This window comes from Heptranchias perlo, chromosome X (assembly GCF_035084215.1).
Source record: "Heptranchias perlo isolate sHepPer1 chromosome X, sHepPer1.hap1, whole genome shotgun sequence".
NCBI lineage: Eukaryota > Metazoa > Chordata > Chondrichthyes > Hexanchiformes > Hexanchidae > Heptranchias > Heptranchias perlo.
Window position 1 is genome coordinate 17137278 of NC_090370.1, and position 16679 is coordinate 17153956.

Consider the following 16679-nt stretch of genomic DNA (forward strand, 5'->3'; position numbering starts at 1 on the left):
TTTGTGCAGACGACTGAGAGACGTCGGCAATGTTCCCGGTGGCACACTGGAAGGAACCGGAGGAGAAGTTGTTGAGGGCAGTGGTGACTTTGACAGCGACAGGTAAGAAGATGGTGCTCGGGCCAGCAGGGAGCAGCTCGACATCATGGAGGCTGCAGATGTCCACGACCACATGTCGAGTGACTCTGAGCCTCCATGTGCACTGCTCCTCAGAGAGGTCTAGGAAGCTGAGCCTCGGTCTGTAGACCCTTTGGCGAGGGTAGTACCTTCTGCGATGCATCTCTCTCTTCGGTTGCCCTCCCTCCTGCTGTGCAGGTGGATGTGTCACAGCATTGTATTGTGGAGCTCCATGTGTCAGAGGTGTACGGCATGGCCGGCGAGGCTGTTCGTCCTCCGAGGAGGTCATGACTGCAGCTACGGCGGCCCCCACCCAGAAGACGTACGTTTGAGGGGGTCCGCAAGGTAGGTAAATGTGTCTGCACACCGGGTTTGAGGTTGCAAGTTGGTGAATTTTGTTGTTAGGAGGAGGGTGGTGGAGGCCAAACTTTGTCCAAAGTAACAGAGTGGCCTCCTGCAATGAGTGAGGGTCTCCCCCTCCACCTGTCAAATGGACCTTTGCAGCTGCCACAGGCTGGTGGCTGCAACACGTCCATTTCAACTAGGAGTGTTTCCCCCAGTACGGGAAACACTCTCAGTTTAGATGAAAATCCCACCCCTCCTAAAATCAGGTCTGCTAACAACCTGAAGTATCAAATTAATTGCCTTAAGTGGGATCCCGCCGGCTTTAATTGCCGGCAGGAGTCCCGCATGCGGGGGCTGCGTGCGCATCGAAGTGCATCACTGGGGAACCAGGAAGTGGACGGGTTGGAGCCGGGCTCCGGACAAGCCCCGGGAAACCCCAATTTTCGGAGCCCCCCCCCCCGCCACGAACGCACCCGCTCTGAAAATCGAGCCCATAGTGTCAATCGTGGCTTCCTTGTTTGCAGCATAATGCAAACAGAAGGCACAACCTTGCCCTGGATTTTAAAGTGTCACAAATGGACAGTGGGTTATCACCCTAATCTTTCACATTCCGGGACTGGGTGATACAGTGGGTTATCACACTGTCCTCTCACACTCTGGGACTGGGTGATACAGTGGGTTATCACACTGTCCTTTCACACTCTGGGACTGGGTAATACAGTGGGTTATCACACTGTCCTTTCACACTCTGGGACTGGGTGATACAGTGGGTTATCACACTGTCCTTTCACACTCTGGGACTGGGTGATACAGTGGGTTATCACACTGTCCTTTCACACTCTGGGACTGGGTAATACAGTGGGTTATCACACTGTCCTTTCACACTCTGGGACTGGGTGATACAGTGGGTTATCACACTGTCCTCTCACACTCTGGGACTGGGTGATACAGTGGGTCATCACACTGTCCTTTCACACTCTGGGACTGGGTGATACAGTGGGTTATCACACTGTCCTTTCACACTCTGGGACTGGGTGATACAGTGGGTTATCACACTGTCCTTTCACACTCTGGGACTGGGTGATACAGTGGGTTATCACACTGTCCTTTCACACTCTGGGACTGGGTAATACAGTGGGTTATCACACTGTCCTTTCACACTCTGGGACTGGGTAATACAGTGGGTTATCACACTGTCCTTTCACACTCTGGGACTGGGTGATACAGTGGGTTATCACACTGTCCTCTCACACTCTGGGACTGGGTGATACAGTGGGTCATCACACTGTCCTTTCACACTCTGGGACTGGGTGATACAGTGGGTTATCACACTGTCCTTTCACACTCTGGGACTGGGTGATACAGTGGGTTATCACACTGTCCTTTCACACTCTGGGACTGGGTGATACAGTGGGTTATCACACTGTCCTTTCACACTCTGGGACTGGGTGATACAGTGGGTTATCACACTGTCCTTTCACACTCTGGGACTGGGTGATACAGTGGGTTATCACCCTAATCTTTCACATTCCGGGACTGGGTGATACAGTGGGTTATCACACTGTCCTCTCACACTCTGGGACTGGGTGATACAGTGGGTTATCACACTGTCCTTTCACACTCTGGGACTGGGTGATACAGTGGGTTATCACACTGTCCTTTCACACTCTGGGACTGGGTGATACAGTGGGTTATCACACTGTCCTTTCACACTCTGGGACTGGGTGATACAGTGGGTTATCACACTGTCCTTTCACACTCTGGGACTGGGTGGTACAGTGGGTTATCACACTGTCCTTTCACATTCCGGGACTGGGTGATACAGTGGGTTATCACACTGTCCTCTCACACTCTGGGACTGGGTGATACAGTGGGTTATCACCCTAATCTTTCACATTCCGGGACTGGGTGATACAGTGGGTTATCGCACTGTCCTCTCACACTCTGGGACTGGGTGATACAGTGGGTCATCACACTGTCCTCTCACACTCTGGGACTGGGTGATACAGTGGGTTATCACACTGTCCTCTCACACTCTGGGACTGGGTGATACAGTGGGTTATCACACTGTCCTTTCACACTCTGGGACTGTGTGATACAGTGGGTTATCACACTATCCTTTCACACTCTGGAACTGTGTGATACAGTGGGTTATCACACTGTCCTTTCTCACACTGTCCTTTCTCACACTGCGGCTGGGTGATACAGTGGGTTATCACACTGTCCTTTCACACTCTGGGACTGGGTGATACAGTGGGTTATCACACTGTCCTCTCACACTCTGGGACTGGGTGATACAGTGGGTTATCACACTGTCCTTTCACACTCTGGGACTGGGTGATACAGTGGGTTATCACACTGTCCTCTCACACTCTGGGACTGGGTGATACAGTGGGTTATCACACTGTCCTTTCACACTCTGGGACTGGGTGATACAGTGGGTTATCACACTGTCCTTTCACACTCTGGGACTGGGTGATACAGTGGGTTATCACACTGTCCTTTCACACTCTGGGACTGGGTGATACAGTGGGTTATCACACTGTCCTTTCACACTCTGGGACTGGGTGATACAGTGGGTTATCACACTGTCCTTTCACACTCTGGGACTGGGTGATACAGTGGGTTATCACACTGTCCTTTCACACTCTGGGACTGGGTGATACAGTGGGTTATCACACTGTCCTTTCACACTCTGGGACTGGGTGATACAGTGGGTTATCACACTGTCCTTTCACACTCTGGGACTGGGTGATACAGTGGGTTATCACCCTAATCTTTCACATTCCGGGACTGGGTGATACAGTGGGTTATCACACTGTCCTCTCACACTCTGGGACTGGGTGATACAGTGGGTTATCACACTGTCCTTTCACACTCTGGGACTGGGTGATACAGTGGGTTATCACACTGTCCTTTCACACTCTGGGACTGGGTGATACAGTGGGTTATCACACTGTCCTTTCACACTCTGGGACTGGGTGATACAGTGGGTTATCACACTGTCCTTTCACACTCTGGGACTGGGTGGTACAGTGGGTTATCACACTGTCCTTTCACATTCCGGGACTGGGTGATACAGTGGGTTATCACACTGTCCTCTCACACTCTGGGACTGGGTGATACAGTGGGTTATCACCCTAATCTTTCACATTCCGGGACTGGGTGATACAGTGGGTTATCGCACTGTCCTCTCACACTCTGGGACTGGGTGATACAGTGGGTCATCACACTGTCCTCTCACACTCTGGGACTGGGTGATACAGTGGGTTATCACACTGTCCTCTCACACTCTGGGACTGGGTGATACAGTGGGTTATCACACTGTCCTCTCACACTCTGGGACTGTGTGATACAGTGGGTTATCACACTATCCTTTCACACTCTGGAACTGTGTGATACAGTGGGTTATCACACTGTCCTTTCTCACACTGCGGCTGGGTGATACAGTGGGTTATCACACTGTCCTTTCACACTCTGGGACTGGGTGATACAGTGGGTTATCACACTGTCCTCTCACACTCTGGGACTGGGTGATACAGTGGGTTATCACACTGTCCTTTCACACTCTGGGACTGGGTGATACAGTGGGTTATCACACTGTCCTCTCACACTCTGGGACTGGGTGATACAGTGGGTTATCACACTGTCCTCTCACACTCTGGGACTGGGTGATACAGTGGGTTATCACACTGTCCTTTCACACTCTGGGACTGGGTGATACAGTGGGTTATCACACTGTCCTCTCACACTCTGGGACTGGGTGATACAGTGGGTTATCACACTGTCCTCTCACACTCTGGGACTGGGTGATACAGTGGGTTATCACACTGTCCTTTCTCACACTGCGGCTGGGTGATACAGTGGGTTATCACACTGTCCTTTCACCCTCTGGGATTGGGTGATACAGTGTGTTATCACACTGTCCTTTCACACTCTGGAACTGTGTGATACAGTGGGTTATCACACTGTTCTTTCTCACTCTGGGACTGTGTGTTGCAGTGGGTTATCACACTGTCCTTTCACACTCTGGGATTGGGTGATACAGTGGGTTATCACACTGTCCTTTCACACTCTGGGACTGGGTGATACAGTGGGTTATCACACTGTCCTTTCACACTCTGGGACTGGGTAATACGGTGGGTTATCACACTGTCCTTTCACACTCTGCGGCTGGGTGATACAGTGGGTTATCACACTGTCCTTTCACCCTCTGGGACTGGGTGATACAGTGGGTTATCACACTTTCCTCTCACACTCTGGGACTGGGTGATACACACTGTCCTTTCACACTCTGGGAACTGGGTGATACAGTGGGTTATCGCACTGTCCTTTCACACTCTGGGACTGGGTGGTATAGGATCCATCCCGGAAATTGGTTAGCAACGAGGCATGGACCGGGCCTGCTCTGCTCAGTTTTTTTTTTAAGTGCCTCAGTGGCCTAACCAGTGATCCTTAATGAGACGACTAGAGCCCACCACCAGCACTAATGGATAGAGGGAGCGAAGATGGAGGCCATAGCAGGGGGAACTGAGATAGAAGAAAGTAAAAATTTTGCTGGGAACAGGGCATCAAAGATGTCGATGAGGGAGAGGTTGAACAAATCAACGGCTGCAGCAAGTATTGTTGCGAATGGAAGGCCAAATGCCACTGAAGAGAGCAAGCACAACAGCATTACCAATGGAGGAAGGGGGAAATCAGAGGCTATACTTGTGACTGCACTGAAATTAATGTTATGGGGTATCATACAGCAGTGAGTGAACCATGACCAACTGTCACAAAAACTCAAGGATTTTAATATATTGCTAGCAAATCTTCTATGATGTTGTTCACGTAGTTTGAGATTTTATACATGTCGGGATGTTATGCCAAGTAATATCATCAGCACTGGGGCAGCACAAGATCTAGCAGCAATGGAATGGGGGCTCAGGGTCTAGTTGTATTTTGAGAGGGGTCCCAGGGTCTAAGAACAGTGAGATGGGGTCCCACAGCTCTGCAAACACTATAGAGGGGGTTCTGAAAACACTAGGACAGATTCCAGAGATTACAGGGTCCTGGGAACATACAGAAGAATATCCCAAGGTCTGGAGATATTGCTGAATGTCCTGGGATCAGGGAGCACCAGGAATGAATTCTAGGATCTTGTGAGCCTGAGGGGGGGCCCATATCTCAATATGAGGGGTAGGTAGGGGGAAAGAAGTCTAGAGAAGGGGGTGCTGGAGTGCACCTGGACTGAAAAGTTGGTTTGGGAACTTTGAGTGAGGGGGGCGGGGGGGATGGGTGTCAGAGTCTGGTAGAACTTGGGGTTGCTGACATTTAGCAGTATTTGGAGGTGCAGGGTTTAGCAGCTTGTAGAGGGGGCCTGGGATTTGGGATCTAAACTGCCCCAAACTCGTTTCAAACTCCTTCCTCAATCCTGTAACAGCCCCTTTTATGTCAACAGGCATCCCCAACCAGTCACCTATTTCCCGTTCGTCAGCCAGTTCCTGTCTTTATGTTCTGCCTTACAGCAATTAGTGCATTGTTAATATGAGTCTGCTCACTTATACAGCCTTTACAATAAACGTAAACTTCCATCAACAAACTAAAATACTCAAAACTTTGTTTATGCAGTTCCCCAGGTTTTAAATACAAAAAAAAATCCCTAAACCCTCAAAAGCAGTTGAAAAGAGTGTTTATAACTGAATTTTGAACTTTTCTATTGAGGAAAAAGAAATCCATTCTCAATAAACTTAAGCTTTGTTGCCAGTTAGAAAGGAAGAAAAAAAGCTGTAAATATTTTAAATTAGACCTATCTGAAATGAGTCCCTTTAAAAATTCAATCTCCTGTTTGTAATGTCTTTGGGGAAAAAGCAAAGAAACTGACAAATCTTCACTGGACAAAGGGAATCACCCTCTACCCTTCAACTCCTGTTGACGTACAGATTGCAGACTGGGAAATTCTGCAAACAGCACGTGCTCAGACTGCACAGATGTGGTTTGAAACTTTTCAGAAGAAAAAAAATTCCAGTCGAAGCCCAGACTTTGCAGATGGGCTGAGGCCTTGAAGTAAAGTCTTTAAGGAAGGCATTAAAAGACACAAGACAATTCAGTGGATAAATTTAATCAGCTTTAGGATTTCCAACCACTTCAGAGTAGCTTTGGTTTTCAGACTTTCCCAGCATTCACCAGTGGGTTTATGAGTTGAAGAAAATGATGTGTTCCCTCATCCTGTGAGTTTCTTTGCTCTTCCCAAAGGATTTTGAAACAAACTGGAGACTGAATTCTTGCAGGATTATTTCAGGCAAGTCCCAAATTTAAAATATTAATTACTCCGATTCTATTATAAACTACTCATTTAAACAACACTCATGATTAACAGCAGCTGTGATTTCTTTGCTTAAAAAAAGGGAAACAAAGATTGTTTATTGAAAATGTATTACATTCCTCAATGAAAAGGTTGAAGGGGATTTCAGGTTTTTTCCCCAAATGATTTAAACCTAGATGGAAGATGAATCTGAATTATTGCATTCCTCCTGATTGGAACATGACAATCACAACAAGCCTCTCCCCTCTTTATTTTAGTTGAAAAGTCAATTAAAAACTTCCTCTTTTGAACCATTTTTGGAGCTTACAGATTTTTTTTTAATGCAATAAAAACCTGGAAACTACATCATTAATGAGTTTTTAGCATTTTATAAGGTCATTTTTGGTTTTTAATTTTTTCATTGAAGACTGCATATGTCAGCAAACTCACTAATAGTGCATTAAGTGCTTTAAGGCAGGAACCGGCTGGCAATGGTGAAAGCTGCAGGGTGGGGTTGCCTGACAGCGCAAGAGAGGCCATGGATGGGTCAGTAAAAGAGACCGACAAAAACGAGTGAGGTGGAAGGGTGGCACCCGATGGTCCAAAAGGGGCCAAGGGCAATTCAGGTCGCATTCTCCCGTGCCACTACCCCCAAAGCTTCTCACCAGCCCCTGCCATGATGAGCTTCACCAACGCCACAGTCAGGCTTTGCTCTTTCTGCCCCCAGACCCCCAAAAGGATTTTTTTTCAGGTTTCAGGCTTCTCCCCAATCTCACCACTGGCTCTTAGCCTACCCCACATCTGACCCCTTTGCTGTCCTTCTAACAGCTTGCTGCTGTATTGAGGTTCCCCTCTTCCCACCGCCCATTGCACTGATGATATTGGCCCACTTTAAGACTCCTGGAGTCTTCCCACCACCTGTTTCATTCATTGGCTTGGCAACCCAACTCTACTCACTAACTCAACGATACGCCCTGCCTGTTGGATTAGCCCCAGTCTTTCTCTGCTCCTCCAGGGTTCCCTGTGTCAATTTCAGTTTCACTCCTCTGTGGCTGCCTCTTTCTGCTTCAGCCCCTCATTTTCTCTGCGATCCTGCACTGCTCCTTCTGCTCCTGACCCAGCCCTGTTCCCCACCAAAGGTTCCAGGCTACTCCCCACTTTCCTGCTTCATTCTTTGGCCCAGATGCCAGACTCTACTTCACTGGTCTGTTGGTTTTGGTTCCAGTTTCTCTGTGGCCATCTCCCTCTATTTTGCCCTTCCTCTTTCACCCCGATCCATGGCTCCTTCTGTCCATTTCAGTCCTGCCCACTCTGTCCACTCCTGACCATGCTGGTGTCCACTCTCTCCCTGCAGCTCCCTCTGTCTTCCCTCTCTCTTCTTTGTGGCTGCCTCTTTCTGCTCCTGCATGCTCCTTCTGGTCACTTCAATCCTGCTAGCTCTCCATTCTTCATCTAAGTCTGCTCCTCTCAATTTATATTTATTTCAAACTGCAACTCTTGCCTCTATCCCATTTTGATTGTTATTTAATTGTAAACATTTTAGTTTGATTGGCCCATTTGTATCAGTGATGCACTCCCAATTGTAGTTGGATTTTGTCTGGGCAAATCCCAGTGCCACCCTATTGGCCCAACTCAAAATAGTCCTCTATCCCATTCTACATTCTGCCACCACCAACTTCCCTCCTTCCCAATGTCTCCTACCCACTGATTTCCAAACTATTCAATTGCCCTAAAATCCCCTATCCTTCCTAATACCTATTACTCCTCAATACCCACCATCCAATCTTCCCCCCCCCCTCAACTTCTCATTACATCCATACCCACTACCCTTCCCCCAAATACTAATTACTCACTTCCAACCCAACACCACTCACTACCCACTGTACTCCATAGCCCCTCAACTACTCATTAACCCCCCCACCCCTTCATTACTTAGTACTCTACCTCACCTACTCTTATTCCTATCAAATATTTTTCACCCCAAACTACCTTCACACCACATTGCACATAACCAATAACCCTTCCCACACACTACATCCTATCACTTACCGTCACCCACACCATATGACGTCCACTTCTTGATAAAATATCCTCTGACTTCCTGTCAGCCATGCAACAGGAGGGGATCCACTAGTAATGTATGAAAAGTCTTGCATCTAGCACACACTTCCGGTTTATCTCGCTTTTTTCCCGTGCGCAATTTTGTGATGTCTGGGATAGGTATGTATACTTACCATTATACTTACCTTTCAGCCATCCTAACATTGGGTGATGCAGCCACTTTGCTCTATTGCTCCAGGTGTAGCTGCATGTAATTTTTTTTTTAATTTAACTCCAGTTCCCTTCAGGTAAGTTTTGATACAAGTTTCTAAATTTAGGTTACTTTTAATTCCCACCATCACCAAAAAGTTTTATTTCAATTTAATTTATTAAATTTACTTACCTGCTGCTGCCTCCACAAGTCTAGGATTCTTTTGTCTACTCTGTGCCTGCCCATCTTTGCAGCGCTCTCCCAGCTCCAGCTTCTACCTGTTGTCCACCTGGGCCCATCGCCTTTTGCACAACTCCCATTCACGCCTCTGACCATTCCCCACTGGGGTCCAGACCTAATCCTGCTCAGAGCCCACTGCCACCCGCAAGCCCTCATTCTATCACCCGTCCAGGTCCAGTCCTGCTCTAGGTTGTCTTCACCAGGAAACCAACAATTTATAGACCATAGCACTGTAAGTGCTTTTAAAGCACTTACATTGCTATGGTCTACCTATAGAGCCATAATGACTTTAAAATCAGTGGATGCAGGGGTGAAGTGGATGGGAGGAAACAATATAGGGGTTCAGAGCATAGTTCAAAGAGGTTGGGGAAGCAATGGGCTGGTAGGAAGGGGAGGGGCAGGATGAAGAGATATGGGGCTGCAATAGGACCAGGGAAGAGTGGGGAACCAACAGCGATGGAGACAAAGCAGAGGAAGCAAGCCACCAAGGAATTCAGTCCACATTTTCCTCTGCACCCACCACTGGAAAATGAGGCCTGTAGAATTCAGCGGCTTTATTCCACGCCACATCACCTACCACCTCCCACCTGAAAGGAAAGAAAAAGAAAAAGTAGAACGGGACAGAGACAGAGATAGGGAGAGGGGAGCAAAAGAGAAGAGTAACAGAGGGAGAGAACAGAGACAAACAGCAACAGGACAACAAAAGAGACAGGCAAGTGGGAGACTGACCGTGTGTAACGCCATGGAAGATCTAGTCGGAATACATTAAAAGTCTTGCGTATAGCGGGCACTTCTTGTAATTAATACACTTCACTCGTCACACTTTGTTGAAGTAAAAGAGCAGCAAATCAAAACTGAAGAGGTAAGGAACATATGAATTAAAAGCAGGGAAAGAGCTGAAAACTACCAAATGAGAAATTATTATGGTCTTATAAAAGCAACCAACCCTGAATGATCAGTCAGGAGAACCTGCCAATAAAAGAAAGAAGATGAACCAATCGACTCACTCAAAATGCTTTTTGAAAAAAAAATTAACCTACCATTTTTTCCCTCAGTAACTGAAATGTCCCAAGTAAAGTTTGTAACAAAACAAATTAAAATTGTACTTATTTCACAACATGTAGCCCCACCACAAATGAAATGCAGATCTGTAATATATTAAAAGTTTCACATCTGCCCATACTTCCTGTCAACTTTTTCCACTATAAATTCCTATGTCCACATTTGTAAAGAAACTGCCTATGCAAACAGGTCACACTGTAATTACACTCTTCCCACCCAGCAGAGAGACTGTATCGGCAGTTTCCTTTATAAATGTGGACATAGGAATTTATAATTGAAATATAAAAATAAGGGCAGAATGAATGACTTTACGATGGGAACTGAATTACGTCTGCACACCCTGGTCCAACTAATTTCCCACCTTCTAAACCCACTTCACCTGAAGACCACGTGGACTTCACTCCTCATGTGCAACACCACAAGTGATTGACCAGTATGAATAAATCTCTGAAATTAAAAAATAGCCCATCTACTGATAGTTTCAATCAGTTCTCCAGTCTCTGTAGCACTGCATCACAAGTTTTAATCAGCTCACTATCCTGTTGTCAATTACATTGATTATAATTAGTGTTCTTTGTTATTGTAATCATTCTCATTTACAACAGTTATACATTTGTACATTGTTGGCATAGTGTATGTGGTCCAGTGTACATAAGAGATGCTGATCGATGGGGAGTAAGCCATACATAGCAGCCTGTCCTTGGTGGGTGGTATTGCTTTCCATTGCTGCGACTGCCTGTTGCAGCAATCTAAATGTCTGTTGATCTTTTTGGTTATCCTTTCCACTGTGAGCCGGCAGTTTGTGGTGTCGATGGCTACCATCTTTTTGGCAGCAGAGTTATAGGTTTGTGAACCTCCATGGGCAGACGAGGTAGTGCCCGTCCCTGTCACACAATGTCTGGGCTATATAAGAGATGTTGCTGATGTGTTCGCCAGCCATTCGCAGTAGGGTAAGAAATTGGCTGCTGCGTTTACCTACATTACAGCAGTGGCTGCACCGCAAAAGTAATTCCTTTGTTATGAAGTGCTTTGGGTCGTCTAAGGTCATAGGAACAGGAGTGGGCCATTCAGCCCCTTGAGCCTGTTCCGCCATTCAATTAGATAATGGCTGATCTGTACCTCAACTCCATTTACCCGCCTTTGCTCCATATCCTTTGATACCCTTACCCAATAAAAATCGATCGCGCTCAGACCTGAAAGCTCCAAATGACCTCCAGCATCCACAGCCTTTTGGGGGAGAGAGTTCCAGATTTCCACTAGCCTTTGTGTGAAAAAATGCTTCCTGATTTCCCTCCTGAGTGGCCTAGCTCTAATTTTAAGATTATGTCCCCTTGTTCTTGATTCCTCCACCAGAGGAAATAGTTTCTCTGTATCTACCCGATAGAATCTTTTTAACAATTTAAACATCAGATCACCCCTCAATCTTCTATACTCAAGGGAATACAAGCCAAGTTTATGCAACCTATCCTCCTCAGCCCTGGTATCATTCTGCTGAATCTGCACTGCATCCCCTCCAAGGCCGATATATCCTTCTTGAGGTGCGGTGCCCAAAAGTGAACGCAGTACTCCAGATAGGGTCTGACCAAGGCTCTGTACAACTAAAGCATCACTTCCTCACTTCTACAATCCAATCCCCTTGAGATAAAGGCCAACATTCCATTAGCCTTTGAGATTGCTTTTTGTACCTGTCTACTGGCTTTTAATGATTTGTGTACTTGGACTCCCAAATCTCTTTAGGAGAATAATTTTTTTAAAAAACAAGGTACTTACTTGGGGTGCACAGGGCAGTCCCTGTGTTACAGTAACAGCAACACGACTGTCTACTCCATCTGCACTTCTCATGGTGTTTCGAGTCATCGGGTCGCTGTCAGTTATCATTCCCTCATGACTGATTGTTCTGCTCTGCAGGAGACTGTGAGAACCCACCATCTCATGACTGACAGAGCTGTCCTGCAAGATCCCAACTTCGCTGGTGTTGTCTTGTAACATGGCATTGTCTACCAGGGGTGCCGGCTGGGGGGCTCTCCTGTACTCGAGGAGGGGCTGTTGTCCGCCTAGTGGGACACTGGGATGATCTGAAATTCCATCCACCCTGCTCATCTGGCTGGAATACTGTAAAACAAATATAATCGTTAGAAGTCACTGTGGAAAAAAAATAACCCTAGCATAAAAAGATGTTAATGATCAAGACAGGGACCAATCCGATCTGCAGTACAGAGATTAGACAGGAAGATCGGTGTAGAGAAGTACTCCAAAGTGTAATGCATTTACAGCCCTCCATGTCTCTGCAACTTTAGAAAACACATTTTACCCTCCCTTCTTTAAATTTTCTCCCCTTAAGGCACTGACTCCTGATTGGAGACAGTTCCACAGATGGTAGCAGCCCTGTTTGCTCGCCGAGGTTTTATTTTGTTCTTGGGATGTGGGCAACACTGGCAAAGCAGCATTTATTGCCCATTCTTGGTTGCCCTGAGGGCATTGAGTAAACCACAAATAGCCATTCTTCACTTATGAGCCTCAATGGTGAATGTAAACAGCCTATTTGACTGGGGGGGGGAGTGGCAGAAGAGAAAAGAGGGGTCACAGTTGAACCCGATCCCAACATCCACACATGCACTTTCCAACAGGGGTTGCCTTAGAGCAGCTGACGTTATCTCTCTCCCCCAAAGGTTGGAGCACTGAGGTCAATCACAGCACCCCCACCACTGCTCCAACCAAAAATCTTACTCAGCACAGACTGGGGATCTTTATTTTAAAACACAAAGTTTATGAACTCCACTGATCAGCAGCTAATACACAAGCACCAGCAGAAGATGATGGCCTCGTCCACGAGACCCACCACCTGCTCCTTTGACGCTATTCCCACTAAGCTGCTGACCGCCCAACATCTGTTCCCAGCTTCCATGTTAGGTAACATTGTAGATACGAACATACGAATTAAGAGCAGGAGTAAGCCATTCGGCCCCTCGAGCCTGCTCTGCCATTTGATAAGATCATGGCTGATCTGATTGTGATCTCAACCCTACTTTCCCGTCTACCCACTATAACCTTTGACTCCCTTGTTAATCAGGAATCTATCTAACTCAGCCTTAAAAATACTCAATGACCCTCTCCTCAGGCACTATCCCCTCCATTTCAAAACAAATCAACCCTCAACCCCTCTGTCCTTTCAAACGACTGCCCCGTTGCCAACCTCCCTTTCCTTGCCATGGTCCTTGTGCCCATCTTTCCCCCAATTCAAAAGCCACGTGATTTGCTTGTGCGCACCACTTAGCTTTCGTCTTTGCCCAGGCTATAATCAGAGCAAAGGTCAGCACCATTTCGACCTGAAGTTATGTTGCATGACATTTTGTCAAAGGCCACTCTCCCAAGCAATGCCTTGCTTGGGAGCCTACTCTCAGGAATGCTGTTAAACTTTACATCACAGTCTGATGTGATGCAGGTCAGCACCTGCAATTCCCCCAAACAATAAGCTCCTGATTTCAATCTACAACTTGCATTTATATCAGACCTTTAATGTAGAAAACATCCCACCGCACTTTACCAGGGAAGGGAGGTGGGGAGATAAAAAGAACAAATAAATTAGAATACATAAAAGAACAGACACCAAGCCATGGAGGGAAATATGAGATGGGTTCTGCAAATCTTTTTAAAGGTGGTGAGATGGGGGAGGGAGGGAGGGAGGTAGGTAGGTAGGTAGGTCCAGAGGATAGAGCCGAGGCAGATGCACAAAAGCAGAGTCGGACTGTTGTAGGCAGTTGCCAAGTGGAAGCCAGGCATTTCCCCAGGGAAGAGGGAAGTAAAACTTACAGACTAATAGTTCTATTTTACCCTGTGTACGGAAACTGCCTCCTAATCCTTGTTGTTTTTAGCTAGAAAGGAAGAAAAGGAGAACGAACAGCACTTCGTCCCAGCCCAGTCAACTGCCTACATCTGTGCTGGGCTGCGGTTAGAGGCTCAGAGGCACACTGGTCTGCCGAGGGCCAGAGGTGGAGGGGTGAGCCGCAAAGAACCCCCGAGCCTCATTACGGGTATGACAAACCTAAACTGTTTGTTCCCTATCCACGTCATTAAAATGTTTTAGCATCCACTTTGAACAATCTGTTAGAAAGTCAAGCCCCAAAATTGCTGGTGAGCCACTATCCCGCCAGAAATAAAATGGGGAGAGACTTACACCAGTTCCTCTGGCCTGGCATTGACCCCCGTTCCAAATCCTGGGGACAGGGTCATTTACACAAAGGGAGCAAGTGTCTGTCCCCAGGATTAAGGTGCTTCCTGGGTGCCTGATGTGGGGACTAGGAATATTGGAACGGCACTTTGCACTCCATTGAGGGGAGGGCTGTTCTAACCAGAGGAGAGTTCTTTTTTTAAAAAAGTGTTGGCAATGTCTCTGTTGCTGGTTTCCTAACTACATTATGGGCTCCACTAATGCTTTTGTACTGCACTGTGCAGGCATCCTTTGCTTTGATGGGTGTTTGTGGAGGGGAATATCATTCTGCAAATTCCACCCCCTTCAATGACAGTGACAGAAGTACCTGTGTGCACTTCCCCGCCAGAATTTCAGACCAAAGGCAGTAATCAAAGAGTTCCGCCCCAAATTCCTCCCACCCACCAGAACTGCACGATTTTCACACTCAAAAATTAAGAGGAAGTTGGGGATTTTCAGCAGGTGTAAAATTCTTAAGCATAGAAGGGGGGTAACTATGGGACACTACAGTTTTTTTTTTCATGAATCCGGATGGATTTAACCCTTACTTTGTGGATATTTTGGGAAATAAAAATGATTGCAAGAGCACATAGGGTAGTCGAAGTAGCAATAAGTGCACATCACCTATAGACCAGCACCGTCCCAAGATGATTAGATGCAGGAACCTTTTTAAACCGAGTCCACCCCACATTAAAGCTGTGGAGTTCGTTTTAAAGCTGCCACCAGTGTTCTTGGGCTTTTAGGGCTGTCTGAAATATCTTTTGAAAATGTAAACCAGCCACCAAAATTCCAGTTTTTCGAATGGATCCTTATTTTAAATAAACACTTCAGGCCTTGCAGGATGGCCTGAACACCATCTTAGCATCTGAGATGCGCCGCGGGCTTGTGGAGTCTCCCAGCCGGGGATGTGGTGCCAAAGTCCAGCTTTGATTTTGGGATTCTTCCCATAACTAAAGATCTTCATCGGCGCTGCTTTGAGGTGTATTTTTAAGATAGTATTCCCCCCCCCCCCCCCGGGTTTAGGGCTTAGATTCTGGGTTTATGTCGAACAAAGTGCCTGCGAAGCTCAGGCTGGGCCCGGTCAACTAAACGCAGCCTGAGCTCCGGGCCTCCCCTCACCCTCTCTCTCTCTCTCTCCCGCCCGCCCGCTTGAAGACGATCCAGGCCCCGCGATCCCCGTTTCACGATTGAAAATGAGCGGGAGAGGGAGGAATGAGAGACTCACCGGGGGAGAGACGCTCCTCACAACATCAACCACTCGGCTCTCCTGCCTCAATGTCGGACGGCAAGTTTACAAAAAAAAAACACCCCCCCCCCTCCTCCTGCCGAGACCGCCTATAGCACGCCGGGAAATACCGCATCCGTCCCACAGCGGCAGCTGAAGCCCGCGCCGCCATGACAGCTGCTGGCAAATCGCCGCCCGCAGCAACTGCTCGCCGCCGCCATCTTCGTTGCTGGCAAATTCCAATACAGCAAATGTGTCCTCCAACAGAACCTGTCAAGGAGTTGAGACTCACTCATCTTCGTCTGAAAGTGTAGCCGTGTAAAAGGTGTGTATTATCTTCTTCAGGATAAATCCAGCACCATCTCTTCAAATGCAATCAGGTTGGAATCTCATCAGACTGTTTCCTGATCTTAACAATTCGAAATCTGTATTACAATAGCCCAACACCCTCAACAAGCTGGCAACTCAAATCCAGCCCTACGATCTGTAATTAGACTGAACTTCCAGCTGTCTAGACCATACACTCTGGAATTCCCTCCCTAAACCTCTCCTCCTTAAAACCCACCTCTTTGACCAAGCTTTTAGTCACTCCTCCTAATGTCTCCTTCTTTGGCTCAGTCCATTTTTGTCTGGTTGCACCTCCTGTGAAGCACCTTCAGACGTTTTTCTACATTAAAGGCACTATATAAATGAAAACTGGTGTTGTTGAAAATGCATCGGGGCAAAGGCTAGTAATAGGGTTGCCAAACCTCCCGGATTGTTCAGGAGACACCCCGAATGGGACATGGATCTCGCGGGCGCAGCTGCTAGCAACCCAGGAGATCTTTCCGCTTTAAATTTCCGGCCGCAGTAGCGACCCTCCCCGTTGCGTGACCTCACCGGCTGCCGCTCAGAAAAGGCTCCAGCTCGGTGACATCACCCCTGGTGCGGCAGAGAGTCAGCCCCC

The 16679-nt window shown here is 47.3% G+C and overlaps 1 protein-coding gene across 4 annotated transcripts in view; it reads right to left on the reverse strand.

Annotated features, from left to right (window-relative positions):
- Nucleotides 1-15844, reverse strand: part of LOC137307317 (zinc finger protein 148-like) — a 118935-nt gene extending 103091 nt beyond the window's left edge. For 3 of the 4 annotated variants that reach the window (XM_067976788.1, XM_067976787.1, XM_067976786.1), the window contains exons 1-2: nucleotides 15734-15844; nucleotides 12072-12413 (exon numbers count right to left, since the gene is read on the reverse strand). In XM_067976788.1, coding sequence (XP_067832889.1) covers nucleotides 12072-12401 — 330 coding nt within the window. In that variant the 5' untranslated portion in view covers nucleotides 12402-12413; nucleotides 15734-15844. Of the gene's footprint in view, nucleotides 1-9968; nucleotides 10094-12071; nucleotides 12414-15733 lie in introns of those variants that run through there. The other variant, XM_067976789.1, reaches the window with a different exon arrangement.
- Nucleotides 15845-16679: the final 835 nt, after the last annotated feature.